At 41.8% G+C, this 21851-nt stretch overlaps 1 protein-coding gene across 7 annotated transcripts in view; it reads left to right on the top strand.

Annotated features, from left to right (window-relative positions):
• The first annotated feature begins 7542 nt into the window (after positions 1-7542).
• Positions 7543-21851, top strand: part of PCDH7 (protocadherin 7) — a 472964-nt gene continuing 458655 nt past the window's right edge. For 2 of the 7 annotated variants that reach the window (XM_070372245.1, XM_070372244.1), the window contains exon 1: positions 7543-13182. In XM_070372245.1, the coding sequence (XP_070228346.1) occupies positions 9997-13182 (3186 nt within the window). In that variant the 5' untranslated portion in view covers positions 7543-9996. Of the gene's footprint in view, positions 13183-19328; positions 21173-21851 lie in introns of those variants that run through there. The other 5 variants (XM_070372251.1, XM_070372246.1, XM_070372248.1 and 2 more) reach the window with 5 other exon arrangements.

Raw genomic sequence — 21851 nt, forward strand, 5'->3', positions numbered from 1 at the left:
GCAGCTCCCGGTCTTGTTTTTGCTGACTGTATAGAGCTTCTCCATCTTTTCTGCGAAGAATATAATCAATCTGATTTGTTGTTGACCATATGGTGATGTCCATGTGCAGAGATCAAATTGCCAACATCCGCTGGATCAAAGAAAAAGCAAGAGAGTTCCAGAAAACCATCTATTTCTGCTTTACTGACTATGCCAAAGCCTTTGACTGTGTGGATCACAATAAACTGTGGAAAATTCTGAAAGAGATGGGAATACCAGAACACCTGATCTGCCTCTTGAGAAATTTGTATGCAGGTCAGGAAGCAACGGTTAGAACTGGAGATGGAACAACATACTGGTTCCAAATAGGCAAAGGAGTTCATCAAGGCTGTATATTGTCACCCTGTTTATTTAACTTATATGCAGAGTACATCATGAGAAGCGCTGGACTGGAAGAAACACAAACTGGAATCAAGATTGCCGGAAGAAATATCAGTAACCTCAGATATGCAGATGACACCACCCTTATGGCAGAAAGTGAAGAGGAACTCAAAAGCCTCTTGATGAAAGTGAAAGTGGAGAGTGAAAAAGTTGGCTTAAAGCTCAACATTCAGAAAATGAAGATCATGGCATCCGGTCCCACCACTTCATGGGAAATAGATGGGGAAACAGTGGAAACAGTGTCAGACTTTATTTTTCTGGGCTCCAAAATCACTACAGATAGTGACTGCAGCCATGAAATTAAAAGACGCTTACTCCTTGGAAGGAAAGTTATGACCAACCTAGATAGCATATTCAAAACAGAGACATTACTTTGCCAACAAAGTTTCTTCTAGTCAAGGCTATGGTTTTTCCTGTGATCATGTATGGATGTGAGAGTTGGACTGTGAAGAAGGCTGAGCACCGAAGAATTGATGCTTTTGAACTGTGGTGTTGGAGAAGACTCTTGAGAGTCCCTTGGACTGCAAAGAGATCCAACCAGTCCATTCTGAAGGAGATCAGCCCTGGGATTTCTTTGGAAGGAATGATGCTGAAGCTGAAACTCCAGTACTTTGGCCACCTTATGCGAAGAGTTGACTCATTGGAAAAGACTCTGATGCTGGGAGGGATTGGGGGCAGGAGGAGAAGGGGATGACAGAGAATGAGATGGCGGATGGCATCACTGACTCAATGGATGTGAGTCTGGGTGAACTCCAGGAGTTGGTGATGGACAGGGAGGCCTGGCGTGCTGCGATTCATGGGGTCGCAAAGAGTTGGACACGAATGAGCGACTGATCTGATCTGATCTGTTGTGTAGAGTCTTCTCTTGTGTTTTGGAAGAGGGTGTTTGCTATGACCAGTGTGTTCTCTTGGCAAAACTCTGTTAGCCTTTGCCCTGCTTCATTCTGTACTCCAAGACCAAATTTGCCTGTTACTCCAGGTATTTCTTGATTTCCTACTTTTGTAGTCCAATCTCCTGTAATGAAGAGGACATCTTTTGGGCGGCATTAGTTCAAAAGCTCTTGTAGGTCTTCATAGAACTGTTCAACTTCAGCTTCTTTAGCATTACTGGTCAGGGCATAGACTTGGATTAGTTTCCTCAGTCAGTGTCTCCCAATAGGAAGCTTCCATAAGCCTCTTATCCTTCTCCATCAGAGGGCAGACAGACTGAACACTACAATCACAGGAAACTAACCAATCTGATCACATGGACCATAGCCTGTCTAACTCAATGAAACTATGAGCCATGCCATGTAGGCCCACCCAAGATGGATGGATCATGGTGGAGAGTTCTGACAAAACATAGTCCACTGGAGAAGGGAATGGCAAACCACTTCAGTATTCCTGCCTTGACAACCCCATGAACAGTATGAAAAGGCAAAAAGATAAGACACTGAAAGATGAACTCCGCAGGTCGGTAGGTCCCCAATATGCTACTGGAGATCAGCAGAGAAATAACTCCAGAAAGAATGAAGATACTGAGCCAAAGAAAAAATAACACCCAGTTGTGGATGTGACTGCTGATGGAAGTAAAATCTGATGGTGTAAAGAACAATATTGCATAGGAAACTGGAATATTAAGTCCATCAATCAAGACAAATTTGAAGTGGTCAAACAGGAGATGGCAAGAGTGAACATCGACATTTTAGGAATCAGTGAACTAAAATGGACTGGAATGGGTGAATTTAACTCAGATGACCATTATATCTACTACTATGGGCAAGAATCCCTTAGAAGAAATGGAGTAGCCATCACAGTCATTGGTTTATAGACCGTTGCAAAGCATGATTCTGTAAGGCAAGATAAAACAGAAACTGAGATACTACCTTTGTTTCAGTTACACCTTTTTTTAATTGTATTTTTCTCTCATCCTCTCTCATATGTTTTAATTCTGTTTTATAAGAAAGAAGCAAACCTTCCAATTTGTTAGATGAAAAAGAGAAGCTTTATATCAAATGTCATTGAAAAGACAAGGACAGGTACAATTTCTTTCCTCCAAATAGACAGACATGATCAGAAACAGAAAGATGTAGTAAACCTCTCAGTGCTAAATTCAGATATATACTGTTGATGATATATACTCTTACTAACCCCAACTGTTAGTTTAATAATTCATCAAAACACTTGATATTTTATTCATAGATTAGCCAAATCAAAAGCTTCTAATTACATCCATATAGTTTTTTTTTAATCTAGTGTTTTGGAGACACAATTGAAAATCAGTTACACAGTCAAAACAAGAATTAAAAAGAATAACCATAAATACAAAAATCAATATTATCTTTCCATCTTATGGTACATCAACAATACTTTATCACAGTCCTATTTAAAGTGTTAAAATGCCATACCAGTCATTAGGAAAAAATAAACTACAGTGAAATGTGTCTGCTAATGTTGAAAATCACCAGGTACAAATTTATATTGCTTTATGTATATAGCAAGTACTTGCCTTGCCATTGGAACTTGTATTTCCACCTGTGACTAAATAGAATAACTGCTGTTTTATAGGGATTATAGTTGAAACCCATATCATCTATTTGGTAGGGCTTTTAACCCAGCTTCACTTCTATAATTCATTAAAAAAGAGCCACTTAGAACATATTACTGCTTTCAAAGTCAATGTAGGTCTGAAATGTATTGACAGTTTCCAGGTATTGGTCCTAGGTCAGGTTAATAATCAGTGTAACTGACAGAGCTGAATAGTGATTTCATTTTAGCCATCCCTGTTCCTTCTGGAGGTGAACTTCCACTTCTGTTAACAGTTACCCAGACCTAGTCAATGGCATCATCTAGCCACAAGGGGGCTGAGAAGAATAATCCTATCCTAGGTCCAGAAGTTAGCAAGCAAATATTGTATTTGGGGAAAGGTCCCAAGGATTACCATATAAGGATGAGCATATATCACTGAAAAACTCATTGCTGGTAAAGTAGTTAATCAAACTTACTATATTATCCATCCTAGAAACATTCTACATTTTGTATTTTCTAAATTTTAATGGGTTAAATTTGATTGAGTAATGTTTTATATTACCTGGTATTGGTAATTAACATAAGTGATCTAGTTAGCATAGGTCAACATAGGGAATAAAATTTATAAAGCTAATTCATAATTTTCAACCATACTTAGTACAAGCAAGGTCATTTATTTGAGTATTATATTAATACAATCCATTATAATGAGATATTTTTTCCCCAAACCCTTAATATATTATCTAGGCTTAGAGGTCATTAGTCACAGTAGCATTTGGCATATCCTGCCACGGCAGTAAAGAAATGCCAAATGTCTCAGATTCCTGGAAAGGGCATTGGAATGTTCAGTTTTTACTATAGATAAAGACAGGGGACAGCCTCAGATGGTCAAAAATAATAGGATATACTGTTTTGACCTATCAAGGGTCTTTCTCCCAAAAACTCACCCAGATTTTGCAAAATACTGTTTTCCTCTCAAACTTAGATATTTGCAAATGTATAAAAATTACCATAAAGTTGGAAAAATCCATAAATCATCTTGTAAATAAAAAACCTGTTTGTCAGTTACAGTATCTGATTAGATATATTTCACATAAATTTTAAATCTATGTTATATTGAATATATTTTGACATTTAAAACTCTAGAAAAACATTCCCTCAATTTGTTCTGTGCTTAAAGTGAAATATTTCTATCAGGTGTCATTTTTAAACAAAAACACTACATTTAAATCAGCATATCACACAGACTATAAACTAATATTTAAGTAAACTCTTAAAATTATTTTCATGAATTTCTTTTTCTCTTAAGTTTTTGTACTAGACTTACGGAAATGTTTAATAGTTATTCAAATAGGCAGTATGAATCAGTTTAGTTCTTAGCTTGTGTTCTTCTACTACTGATATATTGCATTATATGGCTTTGCATTACATGATCTCATGATTTAAACCGTACAACTTGTTCTATTTCTTGACTGGAGACCAATTAAATAACCACTGATGCAAGCAGTTATTACCTGCTTAAAAGGAAATCTGTGGTTTCCTTATTTAAACTGCTGAGTTTTAATGTCCATCAAAAAGTCTGTTATTTCAATGAATAATTTACCCATTTACGTATACTACACATTTTAATACTACAAACATGAATTTAAGACTGCAAAAGATTCCTGTAGTTTCTCGCAGTCCCAGGAATCAGAATCATATTTGCTGTAAGTCGAGTTATACTTACTATTAAAATGACAGATTTAAGGGACAGTCATTTTTGATTATTTAGAGAAAGAAAACTAAAGTATCAAGTTTACCAGAAGTAGTTGGAGAAATGATTGATCGTAAAGACCTCAAAAACGTGTTTACACATATGTAAGTGGATACAGATGACCGAACATCGAAAAAGATAAAAGGTCAACGGATTTGGGGATGTAGGAGTGTCATTTCCTTAGTTTGTCCCTTGGTGGCGTTCTTGAGTCACTTTCTCCCTTCCCGTCAAACTGCTTTATATTTCTTTCCAGAACTGGCTATCATGTTTACTGTATTTAACCTTTTTTCTTGTATTATCGTAAATACAGCGTCTATAATGAATGAAAGCCCCCCAGAGATCACATCTCTGGCACGTACTTCTTTGTATTCATTCTAACCCATAAACTTTTGTTGTTGTTTTTCCTCTTCCTGCCTTTTCTTAAGGCTTAAACTACAACACGGACCCTGGATGCTATTTTTCAGCTCAGTCATTGAATTTTTTTTTTTACTGCAAAGCAGTTTTAAGTAAGCAAGGTTAGTCGATAAATTTAAAAAGAAAAACCAAAAACTACCGAGTATTGTAAGATATTGGCATAGAAAAGAAATCGTTGGCCGAGCTTTTATTGTCTATTAGAATGCAGTGATATTTCTATAATAAATTTTCCTTTTTAACCTTCGTTTCAAAGGGACATTTCTTTTTATTGTCCTTAAAAAAATTTTTTTAACATTCTCTCAGATACTTTAGTTCATACAAGGGATGACGTTGTATCTGATCAAGGCGGGTTTTAGGACACTGAACTCGTTTTCTCTAATTCTGGACGCCAAAGCAACAGCAGCGGCAGCGTGCTCTTTAATTTATTGCAGCCGGTTACACTTTCGATTCCATTTCCTTCTGAACCCTTTCCTCTCAGGTTGAGAAGATAAATGCAGCCTCGGGTTTGAAGGGCCGGGCGGGGTTTGTGGGTGGGAGCGAACCCGGATATCATATTCCCTTGGTGAGGTCTCGTACTGCGGGGGATATAGCCCCCCGGTTGCATTTAATGAAATTGCTGAGCACTTGTGACACTGGCTCTGAGACTGCGGAAATGGGGCGGGGGTGGGGGAATCGGCTTCTCGCCTCCATTCATCCTTCGCGCCGGCTGGAGGCAGGAGTTGGAGTGTCAGTCCCTAGACAGGGGGCGGAAGAGGACGGGAGCTCCGACCGCGGCAAGGGCGCTTGGAAAGCTCTCCTCACCTCGCCCACAACCCTACCCCGCCCATTCCGTTCCTTTTCCCAGGAACCCAACGAACGACCAGGCAAATCTGCCAACACTCCTGGGCTGCTCTGGAAAGGTCGGAGCCGGGGAACGTGGGGGAAGGGAGAAGCCAGAAGGCTTCAAGGCCTCGACAGTCTGGTCGCGCTATTCTCCATGCCCGGCACGTCGGACCCATTTCCCACGCCGGTTTGGCTGCGCCGCGGAGTTGGTAGGGATGAGAGTGGGGAGGGCGGGCTGGTGACTCGCAATGAGGAAACCACTCCACTGTGAAGGACGCGGCCCGCCCCCCCCCTCCCCACTCCACCCCACCTCCCGGTCATCTGGAAGGAAATTTCAACGCTCTAGGGAAAAGCCGCCTACTCTTCCCCCCACCCCCCCCCACCCCCCCCCCGCCGCTGGTGTGCGCCTAAAGACTGCGCGTCGGAGCGGTGGGCGCACAGGCTTGTTCAAGTTTACAGTCTGGCGAGGCAAGAGGGAGTGTACAGTGTCTCTGCCTACGCGGCTGCCCGAAGTTTGCAAAATCTTAGGAAAGGCGGCGAAAGGACTGAGTTTACTGCACCATATTGCCGCGTATTGGAATGCGCGGGCTTCCGTCTTGGACCCTGGAAAAAACGGGACTGGGTGTCTCAGGGAGGCAGCGTTCTGATAAACCAGAGTTTGCTCAATATAAGGGGAATTTGGCTTTATTGACACTTAGCCTGCCGCTTCTGCGCTGCGGCGCCCGCCCCCGCCCCCCGGCTCTAGACTGCGGCGGTGAGCACTGAGTCTGCGCGCCGAGCAGTTCTCGCTGATGCTGCAGATATAGAGCGAAGAGGCTCCGGTGCCTGCGAGGGGTAGGAGGTGGAGGGACAGGGGGTGGGGAGGCGGATGGAAAGGCTGGATTCCCGGCCAGGCCTCAGAGGAGGAGCCACTACCCCCAGAGTGCTGCTGTTTTAGCAGACTGGAAAATACTCGCCAGCTCCCTGGCACAGACCACGATTGCTCCATCCTCCGCACCTCTACGATCCCCCATAGGGAATGCTTGGAAATCTCTGCCGCCTCGCCCCCCATTCTTGCTGGCTGCGCCCGGCTAAACAACCGCGCGCTACGTCTGCTCAAAGACTTTATTGGTGTTTGTCTTTAAATCATTCCGCCGCCTCACATAGGTACCGTAAAGGCAGAGTACTCACTCTGGCCGTATTTCTTTCTCTTTTCTTCTTTTCGCTTTAAATTTTCCTTTAAGTGGAGGACCTTTAATGCCTTTAAATTGAGCAAACCGGCTGAGGACTAACCAAAACCTAGTAGCAGCCCCCATTCTTTTTGTGAGATGGTAAGAATTCCCTCCAAGGATTTCCTACCCACTTCAACCGCCCCAGTCCTGGCTAGGCCCCCTTGTTTAACTGCCGCTGAAATAAATGAAGAGTAAATGTCTATAGTTCGGGAAACGCGACCAGACTTGAAATCCGATGAGGCGAGCTGCGGTGGCAGTGTCTGAAAAGCTGGGAAAGCCTCGCGTGGGGGAACACCATCTACGTTCTAGTGGCACAAAGTCAAAAGAAGGAGAGAAAAGGAGCGAGGGACAGTTTGGTACACAAAGTTGACATTAAAGTTTATTTCCCTTTTATCCAGATAGGTGACGCTACACTTTGCCAGTTACTAAAAGCTGCAGGTTTCTGCTTAGAAAATAATATCGAGGCTTCCAACATGTGTTTATTCCCCAGGCGCGCGCACACACGGTCTACCCCGTAAGCAAGCACGGCGACAGGAATGCCAAGCATTTAAACAAAGACAGAGCACCCTCCCCCTCCCCAAACCCCAACGCTCCTAACTCTGCGCTCCCAAAAAAGGATCGCTGTCCCACTCTCTCAGGAGTTCGCAGTTCTCTCTTAACGACTGCAGCCCATCATGGTTTCTCAGAACACCAGCGTAAGCTCCCTGGCCACACGCTGGGTCCCCGAAGCCACAGCTGACCAAGCCTTAACCAAGAAGCTACTTCGCGAACCAGAGACAGTAGGGGGCAGGGATGAAGAACATACTCTGAGAAGGGGAAGGAGAAACGTTTGCTGACACAGGTTCGGCGCTCTCAAACACGCTCTGGGCATTAGCTAGAGAGAGAAGGAAATTTACCAGCCCCAGGGAGGGAAAGCAAGTTCCCCCAGAAGGCAGCGGCTGCCCTTGCTGGGGAGGGAGAGGGACAAGCTTTGGCTTAAGGGTGACTTGTTAGGATTGCGCACACTTGGAGTGGCCCCCGGAGCTGAAGCTGGGCTTTCCGGAGCGGGGCGGCTGGCTAGTGCTCCCTCCTGTCTCCCTCCCCCTCGGTCCTCCTCCCTCCTCTGAGTGTGTAGTTTCCACGGCTCCACTGCTACCGCCGCCGCAGTAGCGTCAGGGACAAGCTTGAGCCTCAAGCAAGGCAGAGAGCTCCCAGCAGCAACCATCACTTTGGGCAAACTTGCGGGTTTCCGGCTCGCGGCTGGCGAGCTGGAGCTTCCCACTTGCCATTCAGTGTCTTAGAGCCGTGGCAGCCAAAGAGGCGGCGGGAGCGCAAGCACTAGACTCTCCCAGACACCAGAGGGGACGAGACAACTGCGGAATTCACCCGCCGTGCCAGGGCACTTCCGAGGCAACAACCGACTGGCACTTTTTCTCCCCTTGGCAAACTGTGTGTGTGTGTTTTTTTTTTTTTTTAAAGCTTCTTGGCAGCTGTCTCTGACTCCACCTCCCCCCACCCCATGCCTTGTGCTTTTCTTCGGAAATCCGGACAGAATTGGGCATCTTTGTTAATTGCCGTTGGGGGAGCCCGGCTGGGGTCTTTCGCCAGGCCAGCGTCGCCTGCCCACCAAGCCTGGTTTGCTCACCTTTGAACTGCAAAGGGATCAAGTTCAGCTCGAGTTGCCTGTATTGGGACTGGGAGAAAGGAGAGGGAGCTCGAGGGAGAGAGGAGTGGGAGAAGGGGAAAGGGGAAACGGGAGGAGGGAGGAGAGAGGAGGAGGAGAGAGGGAGGGGAGGGATCGAGAGAGAGAGAGCGGGGAGAGAGAGAGGCTGCAATCTCCTCCCTGAATCGCGCACAGCGCTGCAGATCCCTGTGCTCTGACATGCGGGCCGAATGCAGGTGAGGAAAGGCACGGACTCTGCGGCTGCGAACCCAAACTTGGGCACCGCGCGGTGCGCACGGCTCAGCCTTCACCCCCGCGGGCGAACGGCTGCTGCGGTTTCAGGCGGCGGCTTCGAGACTAATGACCTTGCGCAGAGTTGTTAAGAAAAAAGAGAAACCCGAGCTCTCTGGGTGAGACCGGACCGACACTCAGGGCGTCTCTGAAGATGGCTCGGGCTGCTTTTCCGCGCACGGGGGGAACCCGGACGCGGACCGCTGTGTGACTCGAGTCGTCTCCACTGTACGGTGCCCGAAGCGACCTGCCGGGATTTTTCATTCTCGATCTGTTGACTGGCTCCCCCGCTGCCTGATCGGAGTCGGAGTTGAGACTGGCTTGTTGCTGGCCCTAGCACCTCTTGCAGGAAGCGACTCACGTTTGCCTGGGCAGTCGGAGCAGAAGCTGGGTCTGGAGTGAGTGGCTGGAACGTGAATTGGACTCAACTCGAGTAGCAGCAAAGACGAGCGGGATTGGCAGGCGGGGGAGGCTGCAGGCTCGCTCCCGGCCGCTTCCCGGCTCCACCGCCCGCCTGCCGGAGCGGTTCCAGCCCCATCCGACTGAGCAGTGACGGGAGCCCGGGTTCCTCTGCCGGTTGCGGGTATGACTCTGGGGGGGCGCCGAGCCCGCGGCGCGCAGTGTCCCGTGAACTGTGAGTACTGCGACTGAACGGCGGCTGGCTAGCGGGCGATTAGCACCCATTGCATAAATTATGAAACAATAACTTTCGGAAGAAGCAAGAGGAAGAGAGAAAAAAAAAAAAGAAGGATCTATCGCTGGTCCCCCCTGGCCGACTCTGGACGCTGCTCTTGCCCCCTCCCTACGTTCCCTCTTGCTTCTTTCCTTCCCGGAGAGGGGAGAGGACTGGGAGGAGGGCAGGCCACGGGCCCCAGAGGAGGGGGGCGCCAAGGGGCCGTAATTAGAAGGAGCAGTAGCAGCAGCAGCAGGAGAAGATGCTGAGGATGCGGACCATGGGATGGGCGCGCGCCTGGTGTCTGGGCTGCTGTCTCCTCTTGCCGCTCTCGCTCAGCCTAGCGGCCGCCAAGCAACTCCTCCGGTACCGACTGGCCGAGGAGGGCCCAGCAGACGTCCGCATCGGCAACGTCGCCTCGGACTTGGGCATCGTGACCGGCTCCGGTGAGGTGACTTTCAGCCTCGAGTCGGGCTCAGAGTACCTGAAGATCGACAATCTCACCGGCGAGCTGAGTACGAGCGAGCGGCGCATTGACCGCGAGAAACTGCCCCAGTGTCAGATGATCTTCGACGAAAACGAGTGCTTCTTGGACTTCGAGGTCTCGGTGATCGGGCCCTCGCAGAGCTGGGTGGACCTGTTCGAGGGTCGGGTCATCGTGCTCGACATCAACGACAACACGCCCACCTTCCCGTCACCCGTGCTCACGCTCACGGTGGAGGAGAACCGGCCGGTGGGCACTCTATACCTGCTGCCCACCGCCACCGACCGCGACTTCGGCCGCAACGGCATTGAGCGCTACGAGCTGCTACAGGAGCCCGGGGGCGGCGGCGGCGGCGGCGGCGGCGGCGGCGAGGGCCGGCGCGCCGGGCCTGCCGACAGCGCCCCCTACCCCGGGGGCGGCGGGAACGGCGGGAGCGGCGGCGGCCCCGGGGGCTCTAAGAGGAGGCTGGACGCGCCAGAAGCCGGCGGCGGGACCAGCCCCGGCGGACGCAGCAGCGTATTCGAACTGCAGGTGGCCGACACCCCGGATGGCGAAAAGCAGCCGCAATTGATCGTGAAGGGGGCGCTGGACCGCGAACAGCGCGACTCCTACGAGCTGACCCTGAGGGTGCGCGACGGTGGCGACCCGCCTCGCTCCTCTCAGGCCATCCTGCGGGTGCTCATCACCGACGTGAACGACAACAGCCCCCGCTTCGAGAAGAGCGTGTATGAGGCTGACCTGGCCGAGAACAGCGCCCCGGGGACCCCCATCCTGCAGCTGCGTGCCGCCGACCTGGACGTGGGGGTCAACGGGCAGATTGAGTATGTGTTCGGGGCGGCTACAGAGTCCGTGCGGCGGCTGCTGCGCCTAGACGAGACGTCCGGCTGGCTCAGTGTCCTGCACCGTATAGACCGCGAGGAAGTGAACCAGCTGCGCTTCACGGTCATGGCCCGCGATCGCGGGCAGCCTCCCAAGACAGACAAAGCCACGGTGGTCCTTAATATCAAGGACGAGAACGACAATGTGCCGTCCATTGAAATCCGCAAGATCGGGCGTATCCCACTCAAGGACGGGGTGGCCAACGTGGCCGAGGACGTTCTGGTGGACACCCCCATCGCCCTGGTACAGGTGTCTGACCGAGACCAAGGCGAGAATGGAGTGGTCACCTGCACCGTGGTGGGCGACGTGCCCTTCCAGCTCAAGCCGGCCAGTGACACAGAGGGCGACCAGAACAAGAAAAAGTACTTCCTGCACACCTCGGCCCCTTTGGACTATGAGACCACCAGGGAGTTCAACGTGGTCATAGTAGCGGTGGACTCGGGCAGCCCCAGTCTCTCCAGCAACAACTCCCTGATTGTCAAGGTGGGAGATACCAACGACAACCCGCCTGTCTTTGGCCAGTCAGTGGTGGAGGTGTACTTTCCTGAGAACAACATCCCCGGAGAGAGGGTAGCCACGGTGCTGGCTACAGACGCGGACAGTGGGAAAAACGCTGAAATCGCCTACTCGCTGGACTCTTCCGTGATGGGGATCTTTGCCATCGATCCCGATTCTGGGGACATCCTCGTCAATACCATGCTGGACCGCGAGCAGACTGACAGGTACGAGTTTAAAGTTAACGCCAGAGACAAAGGCGTCCCCGTGCTACAGGGCAGCACCACAGTGATTGTTCAGGTGGCTGACAAGAATGACAATGACCCTAAGTTCATGCAGGACGTCTTTACTTTTTATGTGAAAGAAAATTTACAGCCCAACAGCCCCGTGGGAATGGTCACAGTGATGGATGCTGACAAGGGGCGCAATGCAGAGATGAGCCTATACATAGAGGAGAACAGTAACATTTTTTCCATTGAAAATGATACGGGGACTATTTACTCCACGATGTCTTTTGACAGAGAACATCAGACCACATACACTTTCAGAGTCAAAGCTGTGGATGGAGGAGATCCCCCCAGATCTGCAACAGCCACGGTCTCTCTCTTTGTGATGGATGAGAATGACAATGCTCCCACTGTCACCCTTCCCAGAAATATTTCCTACACTTTACTGCCACCTTCGAGTAACGTCAGGACAGTAGTAGCTACGGTGTTGGCAACAGACAGTGATGATGGCATCAATGCAGACCTTAACTACAGCATTGTGGGAGGGAATCCCTTCAAGCTGTTTGAGATTGATTCCACCAGTGGTGTGGTTTCCTTAGTGGGAAAACTCACCCAAAAGCATTATGGCTTGCACAGGTTGGTGGTGCAAGTGAATGACAGTGGGCAGCCTTCCCAGTCTACCACGACTCTGGTGCATGTGTTTGTCAATGAAAGTGTTTCTAATGCAACTGTGATTGACTCCCAGATAGCCAGAAGCTTGCACACCCCACTCACCCAGGATATAGCTGGTGACCCAAGCTATGAAATTAGCAAACAGAGACTCAGTATTGTCATTGGGGTGGTTGCTGGAATTATGACTGTGATTCTAATCATCTTAATTGTAGTGATGGCAAGATATTGCCGGTCCAAAAATAAAAATGGCTATGAAGCTGGCAAAAAAGATCATGAAGACTTTTTTACACCCCAACAGCATGACAAATCTAAAAAACCTAAAAAGGACAAGAAAAACAAAAAATCTAAGCAGCCACTCTACAGCAGCATTGTCACTGTAGAAGCTTCTAAACCAAATGGACAGAGGTATGATAGTGTCAATGAGAAGCTGTCAGACAGCCCAAGCATGGGCCGATACCGATCAGTTAATGGTGGGCCTGGCAGTCCTGACCTGGCCAGGCATTACAAATCTAGTTCCCCCTTGCCTACTGTCCAGCTTCACCCCCAGTCACCAACTGCAGGAAAAAAACACCAGGCCGTACAAGATCTACCACCAGCTAATACATTTGTGGGAGCAGGAGACAACATTTCAATTGGATCAGATCACTGCTCTGAGTACAGCTGTCAAACCAATAACAAATACAGCAAACAGGTAAGATGCATCCCACATATATTTAAATATCTAAGACAGGACATCTTCTGCAAAGTCTTGTCTTCACTCTTAAAGCTATTAGTTAAATTTTTAATAGCAGGAAATTAATGTTGGTGTAATTCTTATACCATTTATTTAGTAGAGGACATTTACAAAAGGTACACCACTATAGTTTGCACCTTATACCAGAGTGTACTAAGTTACAGAGGGAAACACTGTAAGTGGTATTTTATGCTTCTCTTAGTGTTTGACAATTCTAATTCATGCTACATTTTTTGTTTCCAGATAAATATGTGTGAATTGTTTGGATGGCCAGTTTTAACCTAAAATTCTTTTCTTTTGTGCTACTAAGTGGATAATTTTATCCAAAGACAAAATTTCTAAAGTTACTACTGCTGTCTATGCAAATTGGACACTAAATAGTTTTAGCTACATTATACATTATGCAGAACTTTACAGATAAGCAGATGCTGATTCATGCAAATGAAGTATGAAGTCTGAGATATTGAAATGCTGACTGACAAAAATGCTGACTTAAAAATATTTAATGATATGTAAATGCCATAAAAAACTACATTTTAATATTGCAGTATCTATACAATTAGGCTTTTATGAGGATATGCAGTTGGCATTTGTAGTATATGTATTTGGTATGAAAAGTTCATAAGCAAAAGTAAATTGCATGAATCATGTATTATTTAAACCAAGTAACAAAAATGTTCATGTTTGGTGTAGTGTGTGTGAGAATATTTTGGTATGCATTGTGAAATATAGAGACTATAAAGGTTTTATGGAATATTTGACACAGTTGTTTCTCAGTGAAATGTGGAAACTAAAAAAAAAAAGCAAAGTATATTCTGAGGTGAACTTCAGAAAATATATAATTTATTTTTGCAAGTTTTGTTTTGTGTAATATGTGTGTGAGTGTATAACTCACAAAGTTTACTTTTCTCACCCATCAACATTTGACACACAACAAATGAAAACCGTTTGGAAACTTCTGTATCTAAAGCTGTAGCAACTCTGCTAATAAAACATCACATATTTCTTACCGCCAGAACATTTCAGGAAACATATTTATGTCTGTCAAGCAATACCCAATAAACAGTGTTCTATTAAATATGTTTTGCATGTGGAATGTGTGATCTTAATTAAGGCAATGTAAAAAGTTTATTTTATAGCCTCACATTGTTAGGCTCACATTGAAGATGTTACTGATGGGCTCATTAAATGTATAGAAAAGAGATAAATATTAATTTCTTGTTGTTTTCTATAATTTTAAAAATAAGCATTATAAAGAAATGTTTTTGATGTATTCCTTTATTGTAGCTATTTGGATAAGGAGAAATAGACAGTATGCTTTTATATCCAGTTACCAAAGCAATCTAAGAAAACACAGGTTTGAACTACATTGAATTAAATGACTTTTATAAAGATGTCTTTTCAAGTACGTGAGTCTTATTTCCTTTAAACTGAAATATGCCAAGTGGAAAGTATGTTTGTTATTGCTTTACCTAGGCTTAGAGGCAGATTTCTATTTTGTTTTTGGTGCTTTTATCTGTTTTATAAACAAGGAAGATTCCAGTTAAAAGTAACAGCACTTTTATAACATTAGTTATAGAACCCACAAATAGAGATTTGTAGAGATTTCTTTAGAAAATGATAATTTGTTAAGAGAAAGCATGTGAAAAGATCTTTATGCAGAATACTTACTTCACTGTCATCTTAAAAGAACTTTGTATCCTGTGGTTGACTAACATTTGCATTCTAAATTATGTAATCTTAAACTTTTGAGTGGACATATCAAGTGGCAGATTTATAGATATTTTATACAACTACCTCCTATGTTCTGTTCTGTCACTTAAGTTTTATTTGACTCATCAAATAGGGTTAGCTCTATATTCTTGAATATTTAAAACAGCCAATATCAAGAGTGTGGTGGCATCCTGTCTAAAAGGCAAAGTGATATGCTTATAAATAAACTAATGTATGGTGTTAGTCTCTTAACTGAACAAGGAAGTCCATATATCAGAAGAGAAAACCTACAAAGCCACTCAAATAAACCATGCAGTTTGCCAAAAGTAACTTTGGAAAACGTGTATGTTGTTAAGCACTTGAAAGATGTATAAAGTTTTAACCACGATAAACAGCTGATCTAAAATGAAATAAAGGCAAATGAAATACATTCCCCTTAATGTAATTAGTGATAGTAATTGATATGCTTCATCTACTCAGTGTTGCTGTCAGGAGAGACAAGGGATCCATTTACAAATTTACATTCTGTGTTGACATCTGGCATAATGAGATCTTTTTTGTTCTCATTTTTGTTTGTGCTGTAGATAGATGATTTTCTATATTTATTTTTAAAAGATATTGCCTTTTTAAACATAACCAAAATGTATTTTCTTTGATTAAACCTGAACTTTTTTTTAATTCAGAGTTTTCTTATAATTTCTCCCATTTAATGCTGAATTTATGTAAAGAAAATCTTGAGAGTTGCCATTTTTAAATTTCATATGGTAGGGATTAATTAAAAAATAGAAGATTTTGTCTGACATAAAGCCTTTATTAATTTATAATTTTCCCGAATTACCTTATTATAGTTCCTTATTTGTGATACAATGAAAATGATGTCTATTCCAGTGTTTTTATCTTCTTGAGAATAAGTGTTGCTCCTAAGTTCTGTTAATGGTTAGGCTCTAATGAGTTAAACAGCTTTGTAGAAATGAAAGTTTGTAAAAAAATGCCCCCTCCTCTTTTTTGTTTGTTTTCATGGGTTCTAGAGACAGTCAAATCAATCTTCTATAGTTATTCCTGGGCAGAATCTGGGAGATAATGTGTTGCAGAGATACTGGAATTATTTCAGAAATCCGCACATTTGATGACGTAGCCCAGGTTTTCATACTTTAGGCCTTTGCAATTCAAACAAGAGCCCTTGTTCTCAACTAAATAATGTGTCTAATTGAGAAAAATAGGGATCGTTGATAGCATTAAGTATCCTATCCACCTTTTCATTTCATTCTTCCTTTACTTGGTAAATCTGGCCTTGGTGGTTGTTAAAGTTTTGTGACCTGGAAGTTCAACTGTGCTTTTGATTTGTAATGAAAGCAGAAGCATTCTGTTTTCTATTCATTTTACTACGTGTTAAGTATTTTTCAATTGTCTTAAAAATAATATAATTTCAAAAGATTAATAGACAATATAAAACTATAGTTCCTACTTTGCAGATTATTTTCAACTCCTGTCAAGCTTGTCTTTGCCATGATGTTATTTAGATAACATACTGGCAAGTAAAAATTTTATTTTATTTAGTAAATGGAAGGTAATGTACTTTACTTTTGGCAAGCAGATAGAGGATACAGCTTGAATAAACATGAACTTAAAACTCTATTTGTAGCTGATCCTGAAATACTCAAGAAAAATTCATATTAACTGCAGTGACAGTTTCCTTTGCCTAAAAGAACTGCTGAATGTCGTCAGAATAATGTTCCTTTTAATTGATCAATTTGTGGTCAATATATCCATTATATACTTTGTAAAAATATGGCAGAAATTATTTTTTTAATTACTTAGATTTTGGAAGCAAGAAATGACTTGCCATCATCTCTTACAGTTCTAAGCACTAAGAAAACTGAGTATCGATTTATTTGTGAATGTATGTTATACCATATGTATTATAGTGGAAATGCATTTGCATGGTGATGCCAACCACAGCTTTCTGCTTTAACTCCATAAGCATTACTTCTACAATATGGTTCTGCTATCTATGACCAAGGACACTTTGAAGAGGCAGAATGAATCTGCATATGGTGGGATTTCTGTTACATATGGCCAGAAATCATAGACAAGAGGCTAGTGACTGATGAAAGTTAGACAGTGTCTTTAGTCAGGAGCTATCTACCAAACAGTTCTTGGCTTTCTGGATGTCTGTGAATCAAGGAAAGGGTCATTCACTGATTTGATCTGCAATGAATATACGGGTTTTTTGAAGTCCAGGTATGACCATTTGAACCTTATCTCAAACTTCTCCTAAGTCAGTTAATGAATTTGACCTAAGACCACAAAATCAATTTAATAATTGTAAGTAAATCATGCAGCTGGACAACTGTAACAAAAACATTCTTTCTTGTTATCTTTTATTTTTGAGTAAGTACATATCTCATGTGGAAAAGCATACTCCTGTGATAAATACGTATCATAATCCCTCTCTCTCTCTTGCTCTCTCACATACACCCATACAGACACACAAACAGACGTATTCATGTAAACTAACTATGGTGCCATTAAGCTCTTATTTACTGTGATATTCATACATTGATATGTAGAAGAGACTTAAACTTTAAACACAAACAAAACTGACATAAAATATATCATAATCAAATGTTTAATGTCAAAATTTCTAGAGATATCACATTTTACAATTAAAAGATATTAACCAAACCGATCTCCTCACTTTGTAGAAGAAACTGAGGCTTAGTTTGCAAGTTATTTGACTGAGATAGTAAGATTATCAGGGATATAATGTGGACTAGAGTCCAACTCATGGAATGCAGAGTCCAGTATTCTTTTTTTAATCATTCTACCAGTAGGAAAAAAAAATTAAATTTCTGTAACTTTTTCTGTATGTATTTCAATAGTGACAGAAATCTCTTGAGGTTTTCTTATGTAGGTATAACTATATATTTGGCTATCAAAACTGATTTTTTTTAGCAGTAATATGTAAGTCTGCTGTGGGTTCTAGTTTTTATCTGTAAAATTATTGGGGAAATTGTATTCCAAATTTTATAGATTTTTAACAGAAATTCATAGTTTTTCCCCCTTATATAAGATAGCAATTGATGGCATTCATTAAAATAACTTAACATGGTTTAGAACATATATTCAACAAGTTAAGAGGATTTTTCATTTTAGCAGAACAATGACAGTAGACATAAGCTCCTATATAGCATTTAGTATATCCTCAATAAAAACGTATTTGTAATGGAAATGAATAAAGCTTTCTATATGTTGTTTATGAAAAAAAAACTTTCTATGCATTCTAACTGGGATGATCTTTTACTTTTTCCATCAATAGTGATGATCCCTTTGGCTTCTACACTGTTTTTCATTTTGCCAACTTTGCAGATGCACTTTACTTGAATAGCGTCCTTAACACACAATTGTAGACTATTTCTTTCCTCTATTTTTTAAAGAAAGTGCCATTTTATTATTTTTCAATTGAATTGTTTCCTTGGTAGGCAGTTTACCAATCTAGCTTTTTCATTCTAAATTTAACCTATTGGTAAAATACAAATTGGTGAATTTATTAATTTCAAATGTAAAACCCATACTGTTTTTAAAGCTAAATAAAATGTAACAAAACCATTGCTTTATCATAGCCACTAATGCCCTCAGATATTTTAACATTCCTTTTCCTAGAAGAGGATGGTAGTAGAGGTTATATATAGAAAATTTACTATGATAATTGTTTAGAGTTTTATGTTTAACCTGTATATAACCAAATTCTAGGTTATAGCAAAGCTCGTCATCCATTTGTTTACATTTATGACTATAGAAATAGTAGAATCTTTGTGCATATATATATATATATACACACGTATATATGTGTGTGTATGTGTATATATATATACACATATACATAAAGAGAGAGTCAGCTTTGCTTTTCTATTTTATTTATTTTAAAAGCCCTTAGAATCTTTTCTAAAGCAGTGACTCTGTTTCAGAACATTACACAGTGCTTTATTTAGCATTAGTGTTGTGGGAGAAATCACATTCCAAGAAGAATTGAGCTGAAACCACTAAAACTAATCTTAATTATCACTTCTGGTGAATTAATGTTCTAAAGGCAGATAAAGGGTTATTTTCAGGAATTTAGTGATGTTTGTATTGAACTCTACAATACAATGCTGTTTATAAACAACAACTTAAAACTATTACAGCTTCCAAGTAGGATTCATCCAAGTTGACTTTTTCCCCCCTGGATGTATTTATTATTTACAAACACATAATTTGCAAATAAAAATTCTCTTCTCCAAAACCTCCACCACAACATTCCAATTTTGGGCATAAGCCATTGGGGAAATTTCTTCATAGAGGTTTTTTTTTTTTTTTTTTACCTGCATAAATCTTTATTTTCCTTCTTTCAGATGCGTCTACATCCATACATTACTGTGTTTGGCTGAATTCCACTCAAATATGATGCTCCATTATGCACCATACTCTGATGACCTTGCTACTTCGAAACCTGCTGGAGCCTGCCCTTGGCCGTGGGGTGTCAGCCAATCACTGCTTGTTCCATTTGTTGTGCATTTGATTTTCTTTTTTTTTTTTTTCATTTAAGGAAAAACAGTATTGAAATAAATAAACTTATAAAAGAAACAGTATTAATAAAGAAATGTGCTATTAGTGGGTGTCATTTACCAGGAGCTACATTCTCAGAGAGGTAGTTATCAGAATTTAATAATGAAGTCTTTAAAAAAAAATCTAAAAATGTATTTCAACAATGATTTTAAGACTCTGGCTTTGTGTAAACCAAGGAAAAGTAAGTCTATGAAGTCTCTGTCTATAATACATTAAATAATGACTATGAATAAAATCCTAAATTACTCAATAGTTTTAAAGCGTTACATATTCAAAGCCTTTTCCAGACCAGGGAGAGAGTTCTGTTAGAGTGAAGGGTAGTGTCTCTTGCGCATTCTGTGTGTGTATTTCTAAATGCCACTGTGTGTGTTTGTGTGTGCTCCCACAGTTTATATGCAAAGACCTTGAGCAACATTTATAAAAAGTATTTTCTCTAAGACAAATTCAAGAGATTTATTTTGTGCTTACCACAGGCACTGCCAGTGGATTGTTTTTTCCCCTAATCTTGAAATATTGACCAAAATATCTGTAGAATTTTCATGACTTTGTTGTTGTTGTTAAATTTCCTAAGAAAATTTAGAACCTTTGAGTTAGATTCACAGAAGTCATCGTGGTCACATTCAGAAGGAAGATGTAGCTACCTATTTTTTTTAGTTTTCGTTTATCAGAAGACTATTCTATTTGATGTCAGGTAACATAAGTTCAAGCAACTTCTGAGAATTCAGCATGTTATATATTTTTGAGAAAGCAAGTAGCTGAATTTTAGTTATACAAATAGTAATTTTCTAGGTAAGTCAAGAATTCTCTGTATGTTTCCTCTAACTCTCTTTGTATATTTATGTCTCTGTTTGTTATGTTGTATGTGTTTGTGTGCCTAAAATAAGTGTTCCATATATAAACTTTGATAATTTTGTAGTATATTTATCATACCATCTGCCCTATTAAAGTTTTCCCCAAGTTTTGAGATACTGACCAAGAATTCTAGATTCTTGAGAATTTTTTGGTGAATTATTGTCAATATAAAAGCCTTTTAAGAAAAAAAAATATTGGAACAACATAAATATACAGAGTGATAAGAAATGCTCACTAACACTTCTAAATACTAAAGCATGTATTTCAAGTTGTTTATTTTATTAGCTATTTATTTAATTTTGCAAAAAGGAAATTTTCAGAAATATCACTGAGACTATAGTGAAATTCTTCAATAAAACCTAATTATCATCAATCTCTCATTTTGTTTTGAGCACAGGACCAGTGTAAGAAACTGGTAAAAAACAAAAACTTCTTACCACTTTTGGCTTCTTGGAAATATTACGTTTTCTCAATCTAAAGTAGTAAGCTTCCTTATATGTATACTTAAACAAAATCCTGTACTGAATCACATCAACTCAAAGACAAGTTACAGACAAAAAAAAAAAAAAAACAAACAGAAAAAAATGTCCAGAATTTTGGGATAAACTAATGTGTAGCCACATGGAGTGGATGTTTATGAATACCTTCACAAAGAGCATTCTAAGGCACAATTTTGCAAACTTGGGTATATGAATCAATTTGTGAATTTCTACTACAATCTGAAAGATGCAAAATAAAGCAGAAAAAATTCAAGTAGGCCATTCATACAGTGAGGCTAAATATTTTCTTGTGCAATCCTTATTTCAGTTGTGTTTGTATGCCTCCATTACTCCCTGCTTTTGGTTGCTATGTAAAAAATTTGTCTTATTGTGGAAGTAGCCCAAAAGGAATGAGAACCACCCCTTTAGATTGTTCCACATGGGAAACAATGGCTATTTACTGTTATGATTAGAAAACATAATAAATCAAAACAAAAAAGTACTAACAATCCCAAGGATTTTAGTGTGCTTAAAAGCTGAATCAGAATAATCAACAGCAGCAAGCTATGAGATGTCTATTATCATCCCTCTAATGTTTTCTTATTTTTTTTTTCCATCTTTGAACATTTTGCCATTGGTTCCTGTCCCTGCACAGACTTCCTCTCTGCCCTAACTAACCCCCTGCTCCCAAATGTTCTCCACCTCAGATCTCCTGACCACTCTCCTTTTCAGTTACTGGAATTTACCTTTTAGGGAGGTGCCTATGGACAAATCGAAATGGACTCAGAGCAGTCCACCACCTTATATCTTTTAACATTTGGATATTTTATTTTAAATGACAGTGCAATACTTCATTCTCCATTATAAAAACTAAAGAGGAATATGAGGATGTTAGAGGCTGATTTAAGTAAAGTTTATTTACTTTAACACATCCAATATCAGCTGATACTGAGTATGCAAAGAAAAATAAGATAAGTC

Source organism: Bos mutus, chromosome 6, assembly GCF_027580195.1.
Source record: "Bos mutus isolate GX-2022 chromosome 6, NWIPB_WYAK_1.1, whole genome shotgun sequence".
Classification (NCBI taxonomy): Eukaryota; Metazoa; Chordata; class Mammalia; order Artiodactyla; family Bovidae; genus Bos; species Bos mutus.